Source organism: Rhopilema esculentum, unplaced genomic scaffold, assembly GCF_057945365.1.
Source record: "Rhopilema esculentum isolate cy_ngs unplaced genomic scaffold, ASM5794536v1 HiC_scaffold_23, whole genome shotgun sequence".
In the NCBI taxonomy this organism is placed as follows: Eukaryota; Metazoa; Cnidaria; class Scyphozoa; order Rhizostomeae; family Rhizostomatidae; genus Rhopilema; species Rhopilema esculentum.
In genome coordinates, this window is record NW_028300834.1 from 1465767 (window position 1) to 1485422 (window position 19656).

Below are 19656 nucleotides of genomic sequence, written 5' to 3' on the forward strand. Positions count from 1 at the left end.
TTTCTTTCGGACCTTTATTCTGAAGTTTTATGCTCAAAGGAGTGTCAGGCGCAAAAGCTTTTAGTATTATGTTATGAAATGTTTGCTTTTCCAAAGCCATTTTCAACTTCTGTACTGCAAAAAAATTGTTCACATCTTTCTTAATTGTATAACAAGATTTTTCGAAGCAAGCTGATTCTTCTTCAATTGAGTTATCTTTTTAGTCTTGAATACTGACTGTCATTTATCCAGCTATCTAGAATACATTGTAGATGGTGTCAATTATGCATTTAACGTTTTACAACGCTGGAACGTTTCAACTAGACAATAAAATAATAAACTTTGACTGTTTTCTTGATAGCATTTTAAGTTTACCTTAACGTTCGTATTCTGTTTCAGTCCTTTAAATCGAGTGGTTTTAGCTAGATATAGAAGAACGGTAGAGGTCATAGATTGCAGCTGATTGATGAGTGGTTATGGCATAGGTGCAGTGTATGTAGAAAGGAAAAAGCCTTTTATTTCCTATCTAGATCTAGTGACAATCCAAAGTCAGGATTGCAGCAAATTTACTGCACCATTGAGCTAATTTTTATGACATGCTGACCCTATTGATTAGTTCTATCCTACCCTGCCCTGCTATGTTATATCTTGGTTATTTCTCAGGTGCAGGAAGTATGGAAAAATTCTAATTGAGATAAGCAAATCTGTAAAAGTTCAATTGAATTGAAAACTTCGGTGAAATGGTACAGTGGTTGCTAAGCTACCTTTTCTGTGGAGTTTCAAATAGTCCACAGTTCCTTTTGTATCTCGAATTCTGAGGAAATTTATTTGCTTTAAGACTGTTGTCCCCTTTCTCTAAGACCAAAGGGTGCTTCACATTTTAGTGATGATGCATCGATGGTACCTCAAATAGCCCAATTCTTTTATTTCATTTCCTTATTAATTGGGATTATTCTTACTTCCTGTGCCACAAATGAAAATTCTGGGATTTATTCTCCAAGGTATCTCAACCCTGTATCTGGAAGATTCTTTTCTTATGCCCCCAATGCAATAGGTATTAAAAGAACTGTTATCAAAATTGAAAACAAAGTTAAAAGCATAAGCTCAACTGGCAGTTCATATCCTTCTTTGTGATAGGTGGTGTAAGAAACAACAAATTTAGAGTGAATGTTAACCATAGCAAAATTAAAACTCAATGCAAGGAAGATAAAGCGAACTGAATAATACAGGCGTGACGTAGACGATCTTTGCTACAAACCTGAAGAAACAATTTTCTTAGAAAAAAACATTGAATTTCAGACACAGTGTCTGAAATTGAAATGAGCAATGCGAAGGTAGACAGCTTAGATAAATAGACAGAACGTAAAAAGTAACTATATACTATAAATAGTAACATGATTAGTATAGAATCCATTTTTACATTCATTAGTCTCATTCAAAAGAATGTTTGAGAAATAAATTATGCACCTAGAAAACTTTAATTCTAATTTCGTCAAAGCCATATTTTTACCAACTACATTGTTTATGTGCAGACAATCAAGCAAATGTGCAAAGCCCTGACTCAATAATATTACTTGTTCACTTTGGAAAATTTATTTTCTGGATGTAACATCTAATTGTTTTTCAAGTATGTCTTCTCGTAGCTGCTCAATTTGTTCTCTTAAATCTTTAAGAACGGCTCTCTCGACAGTCTTTGAAAAGTCTTCAAATCTATCTTCCAATCGGCCTAGAAAAGTTTTGAACGTTTAAGTGGTTGGTTTCGCAAGAGATGTAAGAAATATTTTTCAAAGATGACATTAATCTGTATAATTACTTCTAAACTCTCGTATGTTTGGATGTTTCAAGTATTTCATCAAAAGAAAAGGACAAAAATGTGTCACTGACGTTTAGAGAATAAGATGGTCTAGTTGCCAATAGACTATATGCAATAAATATAAACCCATGGATCAATTAGAAACATAAGCCAAATAAAATAAAGATTATCAAATAGAATTTAAGATGTTCATGAGCTTCCATTATGTCTATGAGTTGGTATTTGTGCCAAGAAAACATAAACTATAAATGTTACGATAGTAAAATATTCAATTCTTACCATTTTTAAATACTGCGAGTTCAGTGTTTTGAACTGTTCCTTGTTTTCTTTTCTTTTGTCTGTATAGCTTATAAACAACTGTAGCTGCGAGGCCGATCAAAACCGTTACGGCGCAGCAGCCAAACAGTGTTATTAGTACATTCTTGGAAATCACAGCTGATCCAAATATTCCATTTTCGAAACCCAATGTTTCCGGAGGCTCGTCTGGAAGCTAGAAAAATATATGAAGCCACATTACCATAATCAATCTTTTAATGTTGAATTTTTGATAATCTCGGGTGAATAATGATCAGTTAGTATATAAAAATATATACAAGTCATTACCTGTGTAAAGTTTCTTCAACATTTACAAATGTTACAGTGAAAATATTAAGTAACATAATATTTTAAGAATTTATCACGCATCTAGTAAATCGAGCTATCTTCAGCTATCTTCACAGCATGTCACACCATTCTGAAATAACCAGTACTTATGACCTTGCCAGTCCAATGCTGTTCTCACATGTCGTGGAAAAATAACAAACATATTGAGTATAATTCCTTCTAGCAGTCGAGCAGCAAGAAAACTACTGCACGTCAGAGGTCTACTGCATGTCATTTTGATTCCAATCCTATCAAACAAACAATCCGCTACCCTAATTCAGCTAATTTTGCATAACTAGTGAAAATTTGCTACTTTGAATTCATTGTAAGACATTAAAGGGCTCAAAATGATGCAAGCCGAGAAATCTGAATCAAATAATCACTCTAAAAAAGGGACAGTTTGCATCGAAATGAGGTAACTCATTGAATAGGAGTAACTGTTTCAATTCTCTTCATGATATTGTTTTTGTGAATTCTAAAAACAAACAAAAGAAATTGTCACGAAGGATGCCAGTGCTATAATTTCTAATGCAAGAATACCTCTGTTGAAAGAAAATAGAACATTTGAAAAAACAAGCAAAACCCGGAATCCCCCGGCGAAGCCAGGAGAATTGAAAGTTCTGAGTCTGACTTCTGACTTCAATCCCCTATTGGGCTAATGCAAGTTTATTCAAAATTTTCAAGGTGTTACAAGATCTCGATTATGATTTTAGGAAAAAGATAGAGCAAATATCACTCGTGTCTAATTGTTGATCAAGCAAAATGTCATCGCGAAAACGAACTGGCCTCGAAATTACAAAATTCCAGGCTTTTTATCACATTATATGTTTACATTCGATACTGGGGACTCTTATTTCCTTTTGAAAATTCAGGTTCTCAGTCAAGGAAGCGGATCATGAGCACATTTAAAGAGACGGTAGAGGGGTTGTGGGTCCTATCCAAATTTTCCATGTTGATTATGACCATAGATCACAATCTTAAAAACCATAATAACAATAATGGTTTTCGTTATTATCATTATCAAGCCATCGATTTTACGTCCTCATCTTGATCTTTGTTTTCGTCATCATATCAAAAATTTTATGAACACACTCACAAATACCAGCATGGGAATTTTCATCACCATCAGTGGCGTAACGGAGGCATCCCTAGGGATTTGTCAGTTCGAGCCCCGAAATTATAAAGCACCAAATGCTAATAAACAGACTTTCAATTTATTTTGAAGTATATATCATACAGTTTTGGGGATGGGGACCCTTTAACTGTTTTATCTAATCCAGAGTATAAGCTTCAAAGCAAAATATCAAAAAGAGAAGCCCTTGGGTTTCTTAACTAAAAGTAACTTGAATCCGTTACGCCACTAAGTTCCATTCGGTTCATTTCTCGTACAGTAACAGTGAAGAGAACTTTTTTTTTAAATTTACTTTTACTTTCTCTTACTTTCCTGTATAATCATATTACCTGGAATCATGTTGCAAATTTCAAGCAATGGCATTAAATTTTTCTGTGATATGCAAAATAGAGAAACGGAAAATTTAGGACGAGGCGCATGGGTATTGAGGGGAGGTTCTCATAAGCTCTTGCTCTAGCAGGGGCATATACCGCATTTCCTCTAATAAACGCCGCCCTCTGATAAACGCCGCCCTCTATTGAACGCCGCATTCAAAATTTTGAGTTTGTAATCAACGCCGCGGCGTTCTTTAGAGGAAATACGGTAGATAACAAGTGGAGAACTTAGCCTACGGTTCTTTAAATTGAGTAAAGAAATGAAGCATACCTTCTCTTCCATGCTCTCTATCGCATCAAACATTATACGACTCTGAGTATCATCATTTACTGCCTGAAAGTTACTCAAAAAACGCGCCCAGTAACCTAAACTTTTATCTGAAAATATCATGCCAAAGCTGATGTCTGTGCTTGCAACGTCTTTTTTTACTGCCAGCTTGATACCAGAGTCCTGAAACTGTTTCCAGTGGTATCTCAATATCAGCCTATCCATAAGAATACCTGTAATAAGAAGTGTCTGAAGCAACCATATAGCAAGGATACATAAATAAGAGTTTGAATGGAGACAGAAACATTTAAAGAATTTACTAGAGATGAATCGAAAAAATGCATAGTACGGGCCAGTAAGCATAAGAGAGAAAGGAAAAAGTTTTACAGAAAAGACAAATTTCACAGATAGACGAACTATACAAAACTGAGCTTTCAAATTTGCATTTCAGCTAACGTGTTTCTAGCAACTCCATTTGCCTCGTACCTTTCGTCTCTGATAAATTACCTCGTAGCTACTTAAACTTGCGTCTCAAGTAAGAAGGGTATATTTTTTCTGGGAGGGCGGGGTGGAGGGAGAGTCAAAGTACTCAAATAAGCAATTCAACTCTATTTGCGTAAAGAGGAGTAGACAACTTTTCGATTATATTTATAAGTTTTATATTATACAAAAATTATATATATTTTGGCTGAATGCGAGAATTATTCTCAAGCTTTGATAATTTCGAGTCAGGAGGAATACAAGCAATTTGTACAATACAAGGCTTGATATTGGCACGTTAATTTATAGTTCCTGGTTGTAAAACAGATTATTTTGTCTTATTACTCAATGAACTGTATTTGTGAAAGGTTGCAGTAAGAATGCATACCGTCAATTGTTCTTCTCCTCAATGAAGATATCAGGTCAGACACTTTTTGATAACCTAAAGCATATTGAAATAACATGAAATCAATCTCAACTGAAAAAAGTTTAAACGATATAATCGTACTGAAGTATCCGTTCATATCATTCCAATTACTTTTAGCCGCAATACCTAAGCTATTGTTGTCGTAACAATACCTCAGCCCAAGAGAGCTTGCTCGAGGTGGGGGCTTTTGTCACAGTAGGGGCTTAATCGAGAGGGGCTTTTCGGAGGTGGGGGTGTGTTCAAGGCCTTACAGTATGTCAGTGTGTTCCTGGTCATTGCCCTGTTATGCCTTCCAGGGTGTACAATGTTTTTTTGACATAGAGAATCCATAAAATCCGGCAAGAAAGTATTATAGACAATGATCGGTTAGAGGTACAAAACCCGGTGATCCACTTGCATTTCACTGTATTTGAGATCACAATGACATGCTTGGAAGAATTATGACAAAAAACTGCATTTTACCAGGATTAAGTATAGAGCTTTCAGTAAAACCCCAATTCTCCTTTGGCTGAGAATCTACTGGCCCTCGAACCAAGCATTAATAGAGGACCCAGGAAATACTACGGAGCTGGTGTCGTGAAACAAAATAAATCGTTAATCCCAAACAAGAGAACATTCTTTTTTCAGAATATTTTCTTAGCAATTTGTGCAACATTATTTTACCAGAAACGACTAGTTTTCTCCTGCCAAAAGTCTGGATAAAACAAGGAAGCCCACGTAAATTTATTCCCGTATAGCGCCGTTGATAGAGGAGCCTGGATTATGGTAAATATAAAGTTTAGAGACGGGCTGTACTGTAGTAAACATCTGGTAACCACACCCACATCCTTGATGACAGCCAGTACATGTGCTACAGTACACGACTCTTTGTTGTGTATGTGAAATCATTGAGACTGCCTAATGACCCTAAAAGATGATAATGGTTCATTCTTGGAAATTTTATAGCAAAATAAAGGTTTAGTTACATCCCCAAGCTTGTAAGGGGGTGGGCTAAACCCCCCTCGAGCCACCTGCCATGGCTTCCATGCATGGGGATCCTATAGAAAAGCCCTAACAAGAGAAAGAAGAAAAAGGCTGTGAAGTTTTTATTCTAGGTTTGAAAGGTAGTTTGGATAGCATTTTTGAATAAATTTGTTAATCATGTTTAAACATAATGTTGTGTTGTGTACTTTATCATTTCATGTTATGTAAAAGAAATGTTGTTATTTACCAGTTGCTTTTCCGCCATCCCTGTAGATGATGTTCTGCTCAAAACCATATGTAATCTTTTCCAAATATCCAACCTAATAAAGAACCTATAATTACCTTTCAACTAAAACATCAATATTTAAATCTAGAATTATCATTTCAGATGATGACACGATGCAATACCTTTCAAAACCTTTAAGTTACCCTGTCCTGCCATTAAAATTGCATCTGTATACGTTGTAAGAACATCTATTTCTAAAAGATGTCTAGTAATGTGACATTTCGTAACTGATCACTCTCTGATTTTTTTAGAAATAACATGATATACTAAGGATTAGATAAGTATGATGAATTGATTCTGACAGTATTCTCTTAACTGAAGGCATAGGGCTATCAAAGGAATAACGTTACATTTTTGCCGTTTAGGCTTGTCTTCTCACTAATTGTTGCCGAGGTTAAAGTCGACGTAATAGAAGCTGTGAAAAACCCTGAAATGACAATTCCCAAGGTTATCCACAGCACACCAAACACTCTACCAGCAAACGAGCGCGGGGACTTGTCACCATAACTAAGAAAGATGAAATTTAGGTTAGAGTTCACAATTAGGTTAATGTTTATTTTCTAAAGCATTGCTTTGGCGTGAAATACTTAATAATGCACATAAAAATGTGCGCAAGGGGTGTGTAAACGTGATGTGTTTTCTGCAGATTTTGTTTAAATAGTGATACACAAGAGGTGACCCAAATGATAATGGGGAGAGGGAACAATCAAATTCATTGGTAGCCTGAACGTTTAATGCTTATTGTGCATGGAATTTTACTGTAACAGATATCCTTTAGGGGCTCAAATCTATTAGATAAGCATTGGGGAAGTTAGGGGTGATATATTTGTACCGAATGACTTGAATAATTGCTACTGATATTTTTTAAATCAGGATAAACCAACTATGCTTACCCGACAGTTGTCATGGAGACGTAAGCCCACCAGCAGCCTTCAAGAGAACCTTTTATGAATGACCGAGGGAATTCCTCTGCGTTTTGTCTTGTATCCTTGTAAGGGACGAAAAAAGAACAGACTGGCTTTTTGGTTTTGGTAGATTAATTTAAAGAAAAGATGTTAACCTTAATTTGGATATGGTTATTGATATTTGTGGTCCTTGATGGACTATGAATTTGGTAAAAAGTTAACATTTCCAATATTTCTACATAGTATTGTGTTTTAGGAGAGCTCAGCTTCTTTTGTCAAAGTAAATAGGGTTTTTTTGTGAGGCTGGGCTAAGCCCACCTTTAAAAAGCCAGTTTATGTTTTGTTCGGCGAATTTTTTACTTGAAAATGCATTCGCTGTTTTCACTGTTTCCACTTGGCCCAGTTTCTGCTGTCCCCCGCTTAAAATTTAGCTTTCCCCGTCTTGAGAGCTTTCAATTCTATAAATTTTTGATATGCCAAAAGTTGGCTCTTCTCTGTTTTAGCTAGCATCTTACCAGAAGCCAAATGATGACACCACCCTCGATGGTCAGCAGCACAATAATTGCAAGCAAAGGCAACGTGTCTCCAAGCGAACTGACGAGCCTTTTTAGCATTAGCTCTTGAGAATCATCTATTTGAAGGTAGGCCACACCAGGGTTGTTCATGAGTTTCACATACGGGTTTCCAAGGTAGAGAGCAGCATCTTTGGTTCCAATGGCTGGCATTAAAATTTGGTAATAGGATTTGTTGTAAAAGTTTGACGTCAGCTCCTTCATTGTCTTGAACGGCTTCTGGTAATTCAGCTGCGTACAACCAAAGCAACAGATTTTCACCAAAATTTTGAGTATGGCTGAAAATTTATCAAAGAATCAATGTCTTGTAGAACAAACTGCATAAATTAGCCTGCGTCATAGACCATAGATATGTGCGGAGCCGATTTATTTCGTCGTTTTTGTTCGGGAGATGAATCATGCCTGTCTTCCAGACAAGCACTAGCCCTCGTTTCAGGGTCATTGCACATGCGTATTATCACTTGAAGCCCTGGCAGGAAGTTCAAGAGTTGCGTGGTCACAGGCAGAACCGTTGTGCGAATGTTGTTATTAATGCGCATGTGCAATGACCCTGTAACACTGATAGGGCTTTAGGTTTGGTCTCCCGAACAAGTTTATAATTGCAGTATGAGATTGATGCTCTATTGGTGTCGGGTAACCTCACTAGCCGCCAAATTCGCGCCAATTATGGATGCTTGGAAAAGGTCACAATGATCAAATATTGTAAGTAAAAAATCATCATTTAATTTCAAAGTAAGAGAACCGACTTTAAAAAGAGAGGCGTGATTCGCAAAAAGTTACTTATGCTGTCATTGTTCCTTATACTGACTAAGTGTTAAAGTCGAAAAACCAATTTCAATAACTGAATATTGGTCACACAGCCATAAATAGCCATAAGGTACCTTTAAATGCTCAGAATCAGTTAGATCTGTTGCAATTTGGCAAAAATATAAACCACAGTAGACTTGTATTTTACGCACTTTTTTATCAGGAGAATAAAGTATATTAGATTATTGAGGCTCCAAATCTCAAAAATTTAAGAAGAATAATTTAAGAATAATGCAAGACTCAAGCTTCACCAAAAATCAATTTTTTGGAGTTTGTGGTGATAGGCCTTTATCTCACATACTCTCAAGTTCCTAATTGTAGAGGGTCTAATAAAAAGGTAGGGGTGGGCATTTTTTAAAAAACCCTAAAATGGGAGGAGGGTCATAATAGATTAAAATGCTTAGATTTTCCGAAATTATGTTTAAATTGGGGGGTGTTTAAATAGGAATTTTGCATGTAATAAATAATTTGGGGGGCGTTAATAAATAGAAATGGGTATGCAAAATTTCTGAAAATGGAGTTTATCCCCCTCCCCCTACAATTAGAAACTTGAGAGTACAGATTACTGTTCTTTTGGCCTGCCTCAAATATTTTAAGAGCAAACCAAAATCACAATGATTGACCCGACCAAATATACAAAAAGTTTGAAAATAGGTTTTTACGATGTCACAACTCAGAGACCTCGTAGCTTACCTGGCAGAATTCCAACCAGTGTTCCATTTTGCGAAGTGTAAACGTACGGAAGCAAGTCATAGTTCCAGATTGTCAAAGCCATTTTGCAGACTCGGTAGTATTCAGGAACTGTCACTTCGCAAGAAACATTGTTAAACATATCTTTCGCAACACCAGCTGCCATATCATATCTAAAAGCAAATTGTGTTTTAACTAAGTTTTTTTTAATGGTTATGATTATTAATTATTGCTGGTATTTTCTATTTAAAAGCGATACACTCTTTCCTTTTTATAAGAACAAATTTATAAGAACACGAGCCTCAAAATTGGTCAAAAGTTAAGGGCACATTAAGAACAAGCTGAGGCTGAGCTTCTGCAAAATGCAATTTTGAACAATGTTTTATCTCAAGAATGAGGATTTTTTGCGACGTGTGGGTGCTTTTTCGGTGAATATTCAAACTTGTCGGCAAACGAAGGTTGTCTCACTCACTTCTTTGGCAATTGAGGCCTGAACACCTCCCTAGAGCGAAAAGGCTAGCAATCACACTGCTTACACCCTACTAATTTAAGAACAAAAAAAGAACAATCCAGCATCAGATTTTCAATAAGATTAAGAACAGTCGGCCTGAACTTAAATTTACTGGTTCTTGTAAACAAAGAGTGTATCTCCACATAAAAAATCCAGAGCCGAATTTCTTTATTCCATGCAATAAATCATTTTCTTATCAACTCGAAACTAGCGATAATTATCACGTAAATTGCAGCAAGGTTAATTTTATATCCTGGAATAAACATGTATTGGGAATATAGAATAGTTTGATACAGCACAAGACCCCCCTCCCCTCACCAGGAAGACAGCAATCTGGCTACAACTGTTTCAAAAACCAAGCCATACTGAGAAGTTAATGCAGGAAAAGACCGAATTAAAGCTTTTTTGCTGTTAGCTCTGCTTTGTTTGTTTTGCCTTTGCTTATCAATCACTTTGATCCTGATTTCACAGTAAACTCATTTCAGCAAACTGGTAAGCAATGTTTATTTCAGATAAAAGTTTCAAAGAGACTGAAACTTGAAATGGTTTTTATTTAATGAGTCAATTATAAATTTTGTCTACATTTTTTAACTTGGCTAATCCCCCTTTACCCTTAAAAATATCTATAAAATGATCTATTTTCTTTGCAAAAGTAATTCAATCGAAATTCAATGGATAAGTTAAGCATTTATGATTTTTGTCATAATCTCATTTGGCTAACGACAATGATGTGGAAAACAACTCTTCTAAAGTTTCTTTGTAGAAAAGATCTCTTTTAAATTGCAATTTTTTATGAACCCCCCTTCATTTGGTAATCCTTTTGAGAAATTTAAAGGCTGGAATTATCATGATTTATGTCAGAATATAATCTATTTGGGCTGCCAATGATAAGTCCTCAGTCGCTTTATGCAAACTTCTACTGAATGACGTAGTGAAATACTATGCTACGATACCTTGAACTACACTTAACCTCTGACAAGTGTCCACTGCTATTATTTGGCTGGCCAGCAACAATTGACATCATTGCAATGGCTACATGTGTGTACAGTATAAGCACAGATCTCTGTGCCCAAAGCATTTTTGACTTGCAGTACTTCATTTTGATTTGTCATCGCCTTCAACTATTGATACCAACATGACGAAAACATGCAGGTGCCCTTTTTCTCTGTTGATTTACTTGATTTGAATCTTGATAAAATATTGAAAGTAAACTGAAACCACAATACAATCACCTGCACCATACACAGAGAGAGAAGACATTACGTCAAGTTCCTCCGCTGCCAGAGGAGATCCTCTAGCTGCAAACAAAGTACAGTGAAGGAGAAAATGCTCGTTTTCATCAATAGATGTCAATATTATGAACTAAATTTTAAGCGCATTTTGTAAGCCTCTTTACCCCAACAATGTCACGATCATTAGATGTCAAGTTTTTTGTGGGCCTGAAGTAGTTTGAGTTTGATTTTCACGTAATCGAAATTGCACTAGCTATCTCATTAATGGATAAAGCAGATTGATAATGAAGATGAATAAAGATGCATGAAGATTAATGAATATATGAGAATAAAGATGTCATTGAAGAGAATGTATCATTCTTTGGGTTCTTCTTTGGAAGCTAATTTACAGGACGTCACACTACATGTTGCCGGACATTACTAAATTAAATATCAAGTACAAACCGCTACAAAAGCTCAGAAAGTGTGTTAGAAAAGCTGGTTAGGAAAAGGAGCTCTCCATAATCTTTGTTCACAAAAGAGCGGAGAATGTATGTCGCTGTTCACACAATGGAATCAATTGCAATAAATATGTTAAGGTGCAGATTGTTTCAAGTTTCAGAAATGATATAAACGTCTGTAGCACCTTCTTTGATAGATAATCTTCCAGCCTTGTTCATCACAAAGCCTTTGACTGCTTGCAGTCCTTCACGCACCTGCTACTGCCAATACTGTCAGGTATTGGGTCTGTTCTAACCATTTAGTGATATTCAACGTCATTTCTAGTTAAACGTTATTGTTAAAAATAATGTCACCGTATCGATCTGTTGTTTCGCACAAAGTTTATAAATATGCTTCAGAACGTTCCTAGAAACATATTTGGTGAGACATCTTTTCATACCAATGCCTCTTTTTGCCTTTCAAACTGCCTTCCTAATGTGTCATCGAAAGTTGAATTTTGCATCGAGGATCAAGCCAAGATGCTTGTGTTAAACTTTCTTTTCTATCACTCAATTTCCTAACATCAGAGCAGGGTCATATCATCTCCCCATGCACAATGGGGTGGATGCTTCTTTTCCCTATCATTTGCTGGTTTCCCTTGTCTGCCTAACTATCATTTTGTTTTTAACACTGGATTGCGTGCAAAACTTAATATCAAAATGGATGCAGAAATACCTTAGAGGAGATGGCAGGGAAAAGCCTCAAGTTGAGGGTCTTTTTGAGAAATATGATCATATCTATGGTGAACTTAGTTTTTGTAATGTCAGACTAAATTAAAAGGTGATTTTCACAGACGCGTTTAGCCTATGGTACTCGTTTCCTAACCATTTAACTTCAGCAGCAAGCATTACATTAACACTATTCTGATTAAAGTCCCCTGGAACATAGTTCCCTCAAGTATAGTATATGCCTCCTTCAAAGGCGATTTAAAAAAAATAAACCCCCTGAATACCTTAGACCGGTTGGCATGGATTCTAAGTAGCATATATTTGGAATGGGCCCTTCTCCATCTAGCACCCGATTGATGTTGGAAAAGTAAGCCCCCTTCCCCGGAGGTTTAATGCAGGATTAAACGCAAAATCTTCAGTCCCTTCCACACGGTGCTGGATATCTTTTAAAACGCAATTATTTTTATCCGTTGTAAAAAAGTAATTCCATCCACACTAGGTGTGTTATATAAAAAATATCACAAAACCAAACCAAAGCAATTGAAATTTGGCTATGAGCATGGACCTTGGTGCCAATTTTTCATTTGCTTTGTTTAATAATACTGCTCCACGATAATAACATTGAACATATCGAAAATCTTATCTTAGAAACCTTCAGAAACAAGGACTAGTGAGTTGTTTGTTTGGATAGACGACGAGGTGGAGCTGTTTCTGAAAGCCGCTTATGATTATAGTCTGGAGTCCATGTATATAATGATTATTTTTTAATCAAATAAATGTTTGGTAATGCAAAATTCGAAGATGGCACAAAATAGCAGAGCATAGGATACTAAAGTACTTTTTATATGACACTCTTAATAGACCAGAGGTGAGAGGGGGAGCATTATCACCTGAGCTGGCAATTAACCAGACTAACTTTTTCTGACTCAACTTTTTGCGTAGATAACGAATCCGGATGTTGCTTTGGCGTTTAGGGGGGCGTTTTCTAGATATAGGGGGTCAAAGCCCAAAAACTTGTATAGAGTATATGTAAAAGAGTATAGAGACAAGCTTCAGCGGCCGCTTAACTCTTATTAAGTTGAGGATTCCAAGAGAGAAAACGATCTTGTTCTGTCCATACAAGTCGAGATCCTCTGTTTTTATGTAAACCGTTTCCTACTGGACCTGACGTAATGTGCCTCGGAACAGGGTTTCTTATTACGGAAAAAATTATGGGACTGGGTATTATGATATTATGAATTGCATCAAAACTCTGGCACAGTGTATATTCGCCATTTAAACGTAAACGTCAACGTAAACGTCATCCAAACGTAAACGTCAGCTTTTTCAAAAGTTCAACGCTGGGGGGCCTTTGTAGAAAGTTACATTTTCGGTGACCGAAAGCGCCGGCTAAAACGAATAAAAATTTAGATAAAAGGGAGGATCTGCTTTCCGCCGGATTCGGTGAATCTTGCAATGAGTAATAATACGAAAAATAGTCAGGAACAAAGCAACACGACGACAAGAATCCATTGCAATGAGGTAGATTTTTTAAGCTTATTTTGACACCAGTAGTCTAAAGGAGGCTCCGCATGACCTCGAGGTAAAATAAAAATTTCTTTGGAAGTTGGAGGCCAAGGCACCATTGCACAAAACATTACCATCGAGATTGAAATTGTTATGGTAAAATGTATGCGTGCCGCCAGTCTATAGAAACAAGAAGCAGATTAATACAATATCTGAGTACATGTAAAAGAAAGAGTCTTGAAAAAATAGACCTCCTGGCATGGAAAAATGGACTATATCCAGCTACTAATCAAAACTACGGGTTAAGAAAATCGTCTGCACTTTGTTCAGCTGTTTATAAGAAATGCACCTCATATGGTAATGAAACGTATAATAAAACAATTCCTGGTGTTTTAATAGAACAGCACATAGACCACACATACTCATATGGTTTTAGCAGATTTTCCACAGCTAACACCAACACATTATTCCAGTTGAAAAAAGGCACTGATTCTCAGGATGTAGTTGAAGCCAGAGAGCACAAGGATGGTCAACTCACAGTTGGCGCAAAAGGTACGAAATTATCAGCTGTGTTTATTTTCGTTAAGATGGATAACTGTTTTTGCACTGTAGCATTTTTTGGTTTCAACTGCTCAAATTTACCAATGAAGGTGTAGCCAGCCTAACAAGGGAGCGTTTTGCAGGACATGCGTGGATAGACCAATAGTTGCACTCCCAACACCAAGCCTCAAATCTGCAGAAGTTCCACCAATTTTTAAGTTGGTGTGCAACCTTCTGTCTCATTATGAGACATGTAGAACTGTCACACTTTGCAGTCTAGGCTCCTCCTGTTACTATCCCAATAAAAGGCATGGCAAGGGTGTAGTCATGCCAAACTGTGTTGACATATAAAATTTGGCCAGGTCAAGACAGACTGGAAACTATGTCACGCGGCTGCAATTTATTGCCTGTTTTTGATAACATTTTACATTATTACCAAAATAAATTTCTAAATGTGAGTGATTTCCGGTGCACAGTTTACAGATTTTCAAAATAAACTTGCTGTGCAAGAAGCAAAGTTTCCAGTCAGGCACACAAGCTCAAATTTCAACCATGTTATAGAAAAGTTTCTGGTGAACACTATTACTGAAAACTATCACTTGTTTTTGCACATTGTGCTATCTGCATTTGACCTTGTTAGATACACTTAAATTGGGTTACCTCTTGAAATTTTGAAATATTTGAAACTCTCTGAGAATTTATTTATAACCTGAATGCTGTATTTATTCGATTATAATTCTGTGTTATAAGTCACCAATGATTAAACACCACCCTAATTTATCATCCACAGCAAATGGGGTTCTTAAAGAAATGTAAGTCACCCTTGATTCTTAGCTGCACAAGCAAAACCATGCAGAGATACTTGGCTTGACATGCAGATGCAAAAAACTGATAAAAGCCTTATTATGCACTAAAAATATCTCCATATGTTGTGAATGAATACATTTTATGTATTCAGAAGATACCTGAGTTTCTATGTACATACAATTCTGATAAGTTTTACAAAGCTCAGAAGTTGTCAAGAAAATCTCATCTTACGTCACTATTTCTTTTTAGTGAAACAAGCTGGTAAAGATGCAAGCTACATGGGCATTGTTCTCGTTGGATTTGCAGTTACAGGTTACCTAAGCAATAAATTTGTTAAATCAGTAGCAGTTTGCCAAATCAGTAATTTTTTCATTGTATCACATTTCATTATTTGTACACATCTTTGAATATATATTTCCCCTGCTTTTTTATAATTTGGTTTGCAGCTATAAAAATTTGTTAGGGGGCCCCACCATATTCTATATAAAAGCTGAATCACATTGTTTTTCACCAAAGATTCTTTATGATCAAGTTCATGTCATCATTTGCTGCCTTGGAGGTGTTCCTATTTGAGATCAGCTTCTTCCATAGCTCAGCTTATTAAGCCAATTGCCTTTATTATACACACTCTGTGCATTTTCCAAGAGATTAACTTTTGAAAATGATCTTGATCTTTAAGTGTGTTTTGATGCCTATCAGCAACATGATAATTATATGGAAGTATATATAAACAAAACAAAATGTGAGAAACAGTTCAGGTGTCCCCTGTGTGTAGTTACCTGTCCCAGAGATGAAGGCACAGACTGATGTGAAGAAGCCAATAGAACGGGAACTAGGTAGCATTCCTAAAGCTTGTTAGGGAGGAGGGGGTGTGGAGGCAGTAATCCTGGAGTGTACAGGTTTCTGCACTGTAAGAGCCTTATAGCTGTATTGATAGTTCTCTTAATCAGAAATCAAGTAAATACAATGCCCTTTAAAGAAAATGTGGTACTCTGTTAATATAATCCTGTTTTCATGCAAAAATTGCTTATTCACTGGAGAAAAGGAGAGAAATTACTGAATGAGCTCTTAAAGCAGAAGATAAACAGAGAATAAAAAAATTCCAAATCTAATCAGAAACAGATGTTAAGTAGATAAGACATTAGCTCTTCTTTCTTCTGTGTTTGTTGCAGCAACAGTTTTGCTTAGAAATGTTGCAGGTGGAAAAAAAGCTGGTACACATCAAATTTCTTCAGCTGAAAATAGAGTGATCATTTAAGCCTTGCAAAAATTGCAAATTAACCTCAATTTCATTTGGTCAAAATGTTGGCTTGTCAATTTGTCAGGCTACCATGTCAGAGTCTGTAATTGGCTATCAGATTATTTTCTTCTCTCTTTGACACCACCAAATGATCTTGTGTAGATCTCACCCTTTTAAATAAGAAAATCTTTGTATATGTTTTTGGAACTTGTGTGTTTTCTTAAAACAGCAAATACCTCGACTTTTATTGGACTGATTACTCACTTCAAGTGTCTGTATTCTTTTTGATGGATGTTTACACGAAATTGCCTTTGCAAAGTCAATTATAATGTATTTCTTATTAACACTAGTTTTAAGTATTGTGTTTTGGTTTCCAAGCATCCTTGCTATTGCTTTAGTTTTTTCAATGTAGTTCTTGCTATCTCTCTCAGGTGTTCTTGTTTTTCCTTTGCCCTGATATCAGGTTTTCTTTGTGGTTTTCATATGACCCATATTTTTTCATCCCAGGTGTTCTTATTTGGTATGTTCTCAGTGAGCTCCTCTTTAGCTTCAGCCCAAATTCTGTTTACTCAAAAGCTTTGAAAGTGGTCAAGCAAAATACATCAGTGAGTATTTTTAATTAAATCTCATTTTCCAGCCTTAAGGAAAGACAGGCCCATCTTTAAGGAAAGACAGGCACTTTAGTGTATAACAAATTAGCAAGATAATTTGTAGTTTGAATTTAGAGTTATTTTTTATCAGTTATGTTGTTATCAGTTATCATATCTAATGTTTCTTTAATTCTGATGGTCTGCACATCTTGTATACCTGAAAAATTGATATAAACGAGAGTCTTGCTCTTGAATTCTTAAAGAGTCCCACTATCTTTGATTAGCATAAAGTTTTTGAAAGACATAACATAAACATTTCGCATGTGCAATATAATTTTATAAGGTTATTTTACATTCAATAGTGGAAACGTTTACTCACTTTATTGTGATGCACACTTTCAAAAAAGGGTCAGAAAACTTAGCACCAAGCCTGTTATGATAGGTTTCGTAAGCGAAAAAGTGACCAAAAGGGGTCCATCTTTCAGCGTGATTTCCAGTTAACCTACCACGCGCCTAGACATCCTCAATTGCATAATGTTGTAGTTAACGATTATGGAGTGTGAATCTGCACATAGAATGTTTCTACAGAATCGACCCCAGCGTATAGATTAAATTGTAACTTCGATTATCTTGCTTATGTCTTGTATGTTTCCTTAAAAGTGATATGAAATATACTGACAGCAGTCAAACCAGGGTTTCCCTAGCATTTTGAATTTTTCTGGTGAAACCCTTAATTGTGGATAATAATTTGAAGGTATGGTTGGTATGTGAACATACTTTGAAAGCATGATTGGTATGTGATTGGTGTTGTAATGCAGTTTGGTTTGGCACGGTGTTTTGAGTTGTTTTGAGTTTCAACCAGTTATTTAGCATCTTTGCTTATCTAATATCAGGTTTTGCACGCCATTGGAGAGCCAGTAAAAGCATACGGCGAAGAGACTTCAAGGGGAAGGAGAAGACATGTCAGGTAAAGTTTTCTTTATGTTTGATCATTGAAATGAAAAGTTATATTTTTTGCTTAAATTCTTCAAAATGTTCTTAGTTTGATATCACTAATATCGATTCTGTTATCCTTTTAAGCAACATCGTTAGTTGGTTTATGAGGGCCATCTTCTGAACGATCGATGCATTGAGATCTCTACGATGCCAAACTTTTCATAGATTTTAAAAAAAAGATAAGCAACATTTTTCTGTTGAGCAATGGTCTCAAGTATAGACAATATTGTCTAAAATTTTCTGTTCAAGTATCATCAAGAATTTAAGGGTCAATCTGTACTTTTTAATTTTGCATAAACTAACAATATTTTGTTTTGAAAGGCCCTGAAGGCAGTTCTTTTTAGAGCCCTACATCTAGCCTCTGCTCTTTAATTGTAAAACATTTCGAAGCAAGCTGTTTTTTATTCTCTTTTATTAATTTTTCAGTCATTGATGATGGTTTTTTTTCAGCCATCAAGAATATATCGTAGATGGTGTTAATTACATGCGAGTGAAGTTTTACATCGCTGGAAGCAAACGAAAAGGAACGGTTCATGTAGACACTAAAGAAGTAAGATTTGATTGTTTTCTTTAATGTGTATTAAGATTACCATTAAGTTGTTCGTAGACTGTAACAGTCCGTCAATAATCGAGAGGTTTTTGCTGAATATAAAAGAGCGATACAGGCTATAGATTGCAGATGATTGGAAAAGGGCGAGGGGCACAGACTTATATATTAGATTTAGTGACAAGCCAAAGTCACTGTTGCAGAATTTTTGCTAATTGTTAAAAGGCTGCTCAATCATGTGCTTGGGTTTCTGATATGCCTTGACGTTCCAATCTATGTTCGGACGTTTTATACTCAAAAGAGTTTCGGACGGAAAGCTTCAGTATATTTTTAAATATATTTGCTTTTTCAATGTCATTTTTAATGTTGGTACCACAAAAAGATTGATAACCCAAGATTTTGTCGAAATTATTGAGTAGTCAACAAGGTCTTTTAAACCTAAAATCCGGAGGATATTTGTTTGCTACAGACAATTAACTGTTGCTTCCTTTCTGTAAAAGCAAAGGCTTGGCCATTAAGCTGAAGTCCCTTAAAAGAAGCTATCTTGGTAAACACTTTTGTGATTGTACCTCATACAACCCTTGTCCTCAATTCCCATTGAAGTACAAAAATACTCACTACCTGAGCCACCAACACAACATCAAGTTCTGGCACTTCTTGTTAAAAATTCTGGGATTCATTCTCAGCCCTGCAATCGGAAGTTTAACAACAGTTTGCCCAAGTACACCCCCCCCCCCCTTAAAGCGGCATTATTTAAAAGGAAAGTTCAAATGCAATTTTGGAGCGGATTATCTTTTACTAGACGCTTCTATTCACGTTCAAGTGACAAACTCATCTTGATATCAATATCCACAAATGCGAAACTTAATATGCTAATTCCTAGCTGCCTCTCTTCGTTAGAGTATTGTAACAGTGCTGGCCAATTTCGCCTATGATCATAATTATACCTAATAACGTTTCCCGATTAGTGCTAAATACAGTTGATTGATGATAGCACGCTACATTTCTATCTTTCTAGATTTCAAGAGGAAGGTTTGAATTCAGATACATATTTGTTGAACTAGATGGCCATCCTCCAGAAACAATAATAGTAGAAGATCGCCGCTGAAAATAACGTTTATATCGTTTTCAATGGTCCTTTATATAAATCTGTCTTTTTTGTGATTAACTGTTTTTGCAACTTTTAATAACCCTCCTCTTT

The 19656-nt window shown here is 36.0% G+C and overlaps 3 protein-coding genes across 4 annotated transcripts in view; 2 read left to right on the top strand and 1 right to left on the bottom strand.

Moving 5' to 3' along the window:
• Positions 1–7910, top strand: part of LOC148957532 (mitochondrial translation release factor in rescue-like) — a 56558-nt gene extending 48648 nt beyond the window's left edge. The window contains exon 3 of the mRNA XM_089115248.1: positions 7773–7910. The gene's annotated coding sequence lies outside the window, so the exon portion shown is untranslated. The remainder of the gene's footprint in view (positions 1–7772) is intronic.
• LOC135690671 (uncharacterized) lies at positions 1343–12831 on the bottom strand. Of its 2 annotated transcripts, XM_065208289.2 has the most exons (11): positions 11707–12831; positions 10803–11037; positions 9342–9511; positions 7785–8119; positions 7258–7352; positions 6715–6871; positions 6326–6398; positions 5077–5130; positions 4212–4441; positions 2072–2282; positions 1343–1705 (listed from the first exon to the last, which is right to left on the bottom strand). In XM_065208289.2, the coding sequence occupies exons 2-11, from the start codon at positions 10946–10948 to the stop codon at positions 1572–1574; spliced, it is 1605 nt and encodes a 534-aa protein (XP_065064361.1). In that variant the 5' UTR covers positions 10949–11037; positions 11707–12831; the 3' UTR covers positions 1343–1571. The 2 variants fall into 2 exon arrangements, with proteins under 2 accessions (XP_065064361.1, XP_065064360.1); XM_065208288.2 differs by lacking the exon at positions 11707–12831 and having other exon boundaries at positions 10803–11674.
• Positions 12832–13804: 973 nt separating this feature from the next.
• On the top strand, positions 13805–19645 carry LOC135690678 (mitochondrial import inner membrane translocase subunit Tim21). The gene is made up of 6 exons (XM_065208302.2): positions 13805–14287; positions 15332–15394; positions 16830–16927; positions 17806–17879; positions 18359–18458; positions 19474–19645. The coding sequence occupies exons 1-6, from the start codon at positions 13897–13899 to the stop codon at positions 19561–19563; spliced, it is 816 nt and encodes a 271-aa protein (XP_065064374.2). The 5' UTR covers positions 13805–13896; the 3' UTR covers positions 19564–19645.
• Positions 19646–19656: the final 11 nt, after the last annotated feature.

Excerpts from the sequence above, each read along its gene's own strand:
- LOC135690671 (XM_065208289.2), bottom strand. The coding sequence starts at position 10,948 with ATGAAGTACTGCAAGTCAAAAATGCTTTGGGCACAGAGATCTGTGCTT. Across the intron at positions 9,512-10,802 it reads GAGGTTAAGTGTAGTTCAAG|ATATGATATGGCAGCTGGTG; the intron begins GTATCGTAGCAT and ends ATTTGCTTTTAG. Across the intron at positions 1,706-2,071 it reads ACTCGCAGTATTTAAAAATG|GCCGATTGGAAGATAGATTT; the intron begins GTAAGAATTGAA and ends AAACTTTTCTAG.
- LOC135690678 (XM_065208302.2), top strand. The coding sequence starts at position 13,897 with ATGTATGCGTGCCGCCAGTCTATAGAAACAAGAAGCAGATTAATACAA. Across the intron at positions 14,288-15,331 it reads ACTCACAGTTGGCGCAAAAG|TGAAACAAGCTGGTAAAGAT; the intron begins GTACGAAATTAT and ends ATTTCTTTTTAG. Across the intron at positions 17,880-18,358 it reads GGAAGGAGAAGACATGTCAG|CCATCAAGAATATATCGTAG; the intron begins GTAAAGTTTTCT and ends GTTTTTTTTCAG.